Source organism: Loa loa (genome assembly GCF_000183805.2).
Source record: "Loa loa unplaced genomic scaffold supercont3.666, whole genome shotgun sequence".
In the NCBI taxonomy this organism is placed as follows: domain Eukaryota; kingdom Metazoa; phylum Nematoda; class Chromadorea; order Rhabditida; family Onchocercidae; genus Loa; species Loa loa.
In genome coordinates this window covers 5,770-12,534 of record NW_018108846.1, presented here as the reverse complement: position 1 = coordinate 12,534, position 6,765 = coordinate 5,770, and the positions used below count along the sequence as shown (strand labels likewise).

The following is a 6,765-nucleotide window of genomic DNA, read 5'->3' as shown; positions in this document are numbered from 1 at the left end:
TTAAAAATAAATAAGCTATAAATGCATACATCTACCGTATCATCATAATGCATCACTTATTCCATTCTTGGGATAATTTTTTTTTTAAAAAAAAAAACTTTCTAAATTAATGCTAAAATATTGAATAATTTGATTGATTATCAAAGTAATGAAAAAAAAAAATAACAAAAACAAAAACAATGTGCTATTTCTAAAATAAATAAATAAACAAATAGTGGAATAAATAAATAAATGAATTGAATTATTTCAGTTACTGAAATGCATTAGTGGTCCATGTGAGTATGATATGCCGGATATTTATGTTAATTTCATCCAAGGTGGAAATAATTTGGAAGGACTATATATGACAACAAAATTAGGCGAAAAAAACTGGAAAGCAAACTGGAATGTCCTTTTTGCAATTGTTTATACTACGATAACACCGGCTAAAATTGGTGCTGGGGATGAGCAAAATGTTGTATGTTATTGAATTTTCTTTATTTTTTCTTTCTCTCTTTTAAATTATTTATGATAATATTTAAATAAATGATCAAATAATTAGGGGAATTAAATAATAGTTATTTATTTACAGAATCAATTAAATCATTATTTAATTATATGAAATTATTTGATTTATTATTGAATGTATTTTAACATAAATTTGATATTTTCGAAATGAACATTTTTCATTCATTCCAAGTAAAAGTTATTTTATTTAGCTCAAAAAAGGAGAAATGTTTAAATTTTTTTTTTCAACAATTCCCCAAATAATTACTTTATTCTTTCAGCAATTTATTGCAGTTGAAAAATTTTGACTAATTTTGGAAAAAAAAAAAAGTTTTCATTACTATGATATCATAAATGCAGTATTTTTGAAAAATAATTTGTCAACTAAAATGTCAAATCTAACAGATGTAATCAGATAATTGCGAATTCAAGCGTTAAATTTCAAATTTTTTGCGAACATTTTTTTCAATCATTTTCAATTTTCCGATCACACCATATGGTTTATGTCATTATCGTTTCTCAAAACCACGAGACAAAATATTCCGAAGGCAAATAAATCATTGTCAATTTGATGGTATTCGCAATTTTACGTCAATTGATGACCTCACACAACATAACTATCAACATTCTGTTGTTTACATGTATGTTACCTGCAAATAAATATTATTTGATAAATGATAGTAATACCAATTAGCTAACCTTAGATATTTTTTGAATAATAGAGCATAATTTGGAGGGAGATGAATGAAATTTGACAGATGTTGTATCATTTGAATGATACCTGTATGATCTTTAGACTTTCGTATGATACTTATGTGATCTAATTAACATATTTATTTAACCATGTTATTTTTTCATACCATTTATTTACTAAATTATGATGAAAAATTTTTAAAAATTTTAGGCAAAACACAAAATTAAATGCTGACATTGTCAATATTGATGCTGAGGAAAAGATGATCCTAAAGAGTTCAATTATTTCTAATTGGAATCTAGTTGTGGAAACTCAGTATGTTATTATTGATTGTAAATTTTTAAAAATTTTAAAAAGTTAATCATACCAATTTTAGCAATACTCTTTTTCAGTACTATTGCAATACTGTATTATGAAATTTTAAACAATGTGCGCACTTTAATCGAGAAAAATTAGAACTTAATTGAAGTAACATTATAGCAAAATATGCATCCTGAATAATTTACATCTTAAATATACATTTTGTATGTTATAAATATATTATAAATGAAAGGAAAAAAAAAGTTTCTCCTAAAAGTAAATGTATAAAAATTTAATTTTGTCAATAAATTTGAAATTCAACGTTTATTTCAAATTGTTTCATCATTTTCAATTATTTTACTATGAAACTTTTTTCTTTGAGAGAAAAAATCGCAATGACAAATCGTACCATTCATTTTACCAAACCTTTCTGTACGACAGAATTATTAGCTGATGAATGCGCTGAGAATGTATTCAAGGCAAAACGTATGGGCAGAAATTGGAAGGAAATTAAACAAAAATTAAATATAGGTGTGAAAAAGGAACGATCAAAAGTATGCAATTACAAATATTTTTGATTTAAACTTCTCTAAAATTCAATAAGATTTGATCAGTTAAGAATTTTGATAAGAGTTAATGTGATCCAATAAGTTAAAATAAGGGATAAGAAGTGATAGAAAAATATGATCCAAGAATCCAAAGATTATTTTTAATTATTGAAGGGAATAAATTTTTTATCCCACTGTTGAAATTCCAAAATTGTTTTAAAAATGAATTTTGCATTTATCCAATTTTCAAATGTCAAGTTCGGATGAATATGATCCGATGACAAAAAATGTATCATCTTGAGATTCTAAAGAAGGAGAAAAATATGTGGAATAATTGATAGGCAAATATTACTAAACAAATGGATAATGATAAATGTGAGCGATCAAAAAGAATACGGTGAATGATAAATGTTCATTAATTGAACGTCTATCACGTTTGATATGACGCAATTCACGTATTCAAATATACCTATCCATCTCACTTCGATTTAAAATAACATATTTTTTGTAAAATTTCATTTAAAATTCCAAGCTATATTTTCTATTTTAACATTTTCTATTTCCTGCTTCTTTTTTTAAATTTATTAATTTAATACATTATTATCATATTTGAAATACCATTTTCGTCTCTCTAGCTTCTGTTCTTATTAGTTTCTTTCTTTTCCGTTTTTTTTCACAAAATTATTTTCTCTAATTTTAATTATAAATTTTAAGTATTTAATAACATACCTTTGATATGCTAAAAAATAAAAAGAAAAAAAACTGTATTATGTGCACAGTTTTAATTTTAGAAATTAATTACACATATTTCAAAACCATTTTGATTAGATTTGCATAAAAAATTAAATGAGTTTTCAAATCTTAGAGATACGCCTTTGTTTTTTTTTTTTCTAATTAAATAAAAATAAAATGGAAACAAAATTCGAAAATTCATTTCTTCTTTTTTTATTTCTTTTTTTTTGCAGCTAAAATTAGTGCTACAAAAAAGCAACAACAAATTTCCGGATGAGAAAGCGGATATTTTAGCAACAATTCTGAATAGTGTACTATTTGCTACAGATCAGGATTTATTGGATGCAATAAGAGAATTCCAAAATACTCCAATCATGTATGACCTGAATTATTTTGTTTTTGTTTTTTTTAATTTTAAAATGATCCAAGTTATTTCACCGTAATCTTATTCGAAATACTTTCCCATAGATTTTATCTTCCTTAGCAAGCCTATTATTATAGGTTAATATTTGTGGATGCTATTGGATTAGCCGGAACAATGACATCATATACTGTTGGTAAAAATGCTTTCACAACTGAAGTTCCGAAATTTCTCGAACGCTTCCTGCAAGCTCTTTCACAAATGACAAAAATTGATATTGCTATCATTAATGATCTTAAGGTTACACATATTATCATTTTTTTTTCTTTTATTTATGAAATCTATTTCGAATATTTGTTAAAAAGTTTCGCATCAATTATCATTCATTGATAAAAAAAAAGTTCAATCATTACTATGTATTACATTTATATTTAGTTTAAAAAAAAAAAATTAAATTTACGGAAAATTTGTGAAATATTAATTTTTAGAATTGGATGAAAAATACAAATGATAAGCATCATGCGAAACATATTGCATTTACTATTGCAAATCTTTATCGTCGCTTTTGCGAATCAACAAAAAGTCGCAAATATGCATGCGAAAATGGAAAAAATGAAGTAAAAAATTTTAAATTTAAGTTGAAAAAAAAAATCACACTAAATGAAATATCATTGAGATTATTTTCAATCATGTGAAATTTTGTTAAATTTTTGAAATATTTAAAATTAATTTTAAGGATGTAAATGAATTCACGAAATTTATCATTGGACGATGTGAGGATAGTGATTGTCAAATAAATGCATTGCAAATTTTTGAAAATTTACCATTATTAAAGTTTGTTTATTATTTTGAAATTTTTTGTAACATTTAAAATTTTTTATTTTGGCTGAATTTGGAAATAATTATGTATGATAAAAATTCTAGAAAATTTTAATTTTAAACCTAACAAATAAATATCACAAATGATGCATTCTTTTTCAATTCTAATTTATTTATTATATAATTTAAATTTTTAAAATTTTTCAAGAGATCTTTAAATACTATTTTTTTGCATATATTTTTAATTTAATTTTCAGTTTATTACCTTATGCAAATCAATTTCTATGTAGTACAAATAATAATACAATGTTAGTACAAGAAGAAGCATTACGATTCCTTCAACTTTTTGACGGAAAACATTTTCATTGGAAGGTATAAAATTTCGAATCATTTATTTTTTTCTCTTTTTTTTTACTTAAATAAATAATTTCTTTTTTTCTGAAATAATTTTTTCGTTTGCTTTTTTTTACATTTTTTTGAACTAATTTTTTTTTTTTTTAAAAAAATGAAAACAAAAGAAAAGAAAAAAAGTCAATGAATGAAAAAAAATTCATTTATCAAATGATAATTTAATTATTTCATTTCAGACAATTAATAAATTACTTCGTATTTTTCATAATACATGTCCATTACATCAAACAATTACTGATCAAACGCTTGCAATCGATGTATTATTGAATATTTTACCAAATAAAGAATTAGTGGGAACATATTTACTTAGGTTTTTATTACTTTATTTTTTTTTAATTATTTTAGGATTATCGACTATCCATAATTAACAATATGTGAAATGAAACAATTTGATTTATTTCTAGATATAAGAGAAATAATATACGATCACGTTTAACGTGCAATTACGTTACTATTATAAGAAATGTTTTTGATACATTTAATATTTTTGAAACGGAAAATTTTAGTGATAATTAATATTAGCATTGTTAGATGATAGCAAAATAGGTGATATGCAAAATGGAAAAGTTTTGAAATTATTGGAAATATTTTAAAAATTTAACAATCATTGTGTTAATTGCAATTATAGGATCATTTTTGAAATTTTACCCAAATTGTTGATATTTTAAAAGTTTTGCTTTGCTAATTAATATTTGTTATTCATATTACTTTTTCTTTTTTTTTTATTAAAATATTCGTCTATTATTAGTAATCTTATTTCATTTAATTTCAATTTGTAATTTATTCCTTAATTAATATGCTAATAATTATAGATCCGAGGAACTTTTCCCAATCGAACATGAAAAATGGGCATACTTTTATAAAAATATTGCTCGAAAACGACAAACATCACCTGATGTAAGTAAATGTTAAGTATAAATATGCAAATGTCATAGATTTATGCCCTAAAAAGAGATTGAAAAAAAAGAACGATTTAAATTTACAGTTTAATTTATATTGGACCAAAATGCGCTCATTCCGAGTATTTCGACCAAATTATGCTCACCGTAGTTTAAAAGCTACCTCAGACGTTTCTGTAATCAATATCGCAGGTAAATGATGTAATTAATAAGATATTGAAAGTAATTGATATAATTAATGGGATATCACAGGTAATTTTTTATAATTAATATAATATCACAATTGATACAAACAATAAAACATCACAAGTAATTAGTATAATAAAATATCGAAGATAATTGATTAATTAACATGATATCATAGGTAATTGACACAATCAATAAGATATTGCAATTGATACAATCATTAAAATAAAATTATTATAATTGATAACATATAGCAGGTTTTTGAAATATTTCGCATTAAATGAAAGATTATTGAACGCAAAGATATGATGATTCCGTGTCCATTCAGTTTTACCGGATAAGAAAAGTATGAATAACAGGAAAATGACATTTATGTCCGTCATTTGTCCCTACATTTGTCCTTTAACTTTTTCCTTCTTCTCACCTTTCCTCTTTTCCTCTCTCTTCCTTTCTCCCTTTTTATCTCTCTTTTTACGTCATATATTTCTTTATTTTGAAATTCAAAAATTTTTTAAAATTTCCTTCTTTTTCTTATTTTTTCTAATTTTTCCATCTGTAAATTTTGAAATAATTAAGCAAAAATTTTCATTTATTAAATAAATTTTGATGACATTTTTAAAAATATTTACTGTTACAGAATTAGGTAATAATAACAATATAACAGTATGGATTAAAACAGCTAATGATAAGGGTATTTTATCATGGAATGATTTTTCAATTTTATTAACTTCAAAGAAACGACCACCATTTCCTCTTATGCAGGTTTGTTTTACACATTATACTAATTATATTACCAAATTATTACTTTTAGGTAAAATTTTTTTTTTCTCATTTAGTAATAAAATTAATTTGATGTAGTATATTTTATACAAAGTAAATAATATGTAAATTATAAAATTATTTCGTGAAATAATTTTAACGATCGCCATCTAACTCTTTATTTCAATACTGAAATGTTTAGAAATATGGCATTGAATAAAACATGTGACATAATTTTGCGTAATCGACATGTCTCCTAGTTGATTACGCAAATTGAATTTTATTTAAAATTGAACTGTTTGATATTTGTATTGTTATATTTTACATATATTCGTATGGTTGATAATGACACATCAAGTTTTACTTGAAATTTAAAATTGAAATATTTAGCATAGCCGTAAAATTTGTTGAAATTTTTAAAAATTACAATTCATTCTCATAATTATAAACGAAAATAAAATGAAGCAAAAATGTTGCATAAAAAATATTTTAATTAGATAAAGTTAGAAATTTTCTATTTTTCAAATGTTACATTTAATTTTCGTACAGATATTTGTTGAAATGAAAGGA

At 23.3% G+C, this 6,765-nt stretch overlaps 2 protein-coding genes across 2 annotated transcripts; both read left to right on the top strand.

Moving 5' to 3' along the window:
• Nucleotides 1-286: 286 nt before the first annotated feature.
• Nucleotides 287-469, top strand: LOAG_09919 (hypothetical protein; the record flags this gene model as incomplete). Its single annotated transcript, XM_003145446.2, has 1 exon — nucleotides 287-469. One exon carries the CDS (start codon nucleotides 287-289, stop codon nucleotides 467-469), a length of 183 nt encoding a protein of 60 aa, XP_003145494.2.
• A 1,393-nt stretch (nucleotides 470-1,862) lies between these two features.
• LOAG_09918 (hypothetical protein) lies at nucleotides 1,863-5,450 on the top strand (the record flags this gene model as incomplete). Its single annotated transcript, XM_003145445.2, has 9 exons — nucleotides 1,863-2,034; nucleotides 2,994-3,136; nucleotides 3,262-3,421; nucleotides 3,610-3,738; nucleotides 3,858-3,955; nucleotides 4,198-4,312; nucleotides 4,528-4,661; nucleotides 5,164-5,248; nucleotides 5,337-5,450. The coding sequence occupies exons 1-9, from the start codon at nucleotides 1,876-1,878 to the stop codon at nucleotides 5,448-5,450; spliced, it is 1,137 nt and encodes a 378-aa protein (XP_003145493.2). The 5' UTR covers nucleotides 1,863-1,875.
• Between the last annotated feature and the right edge of the window lie 1,315 nt (nucleotides 5,451-6,765).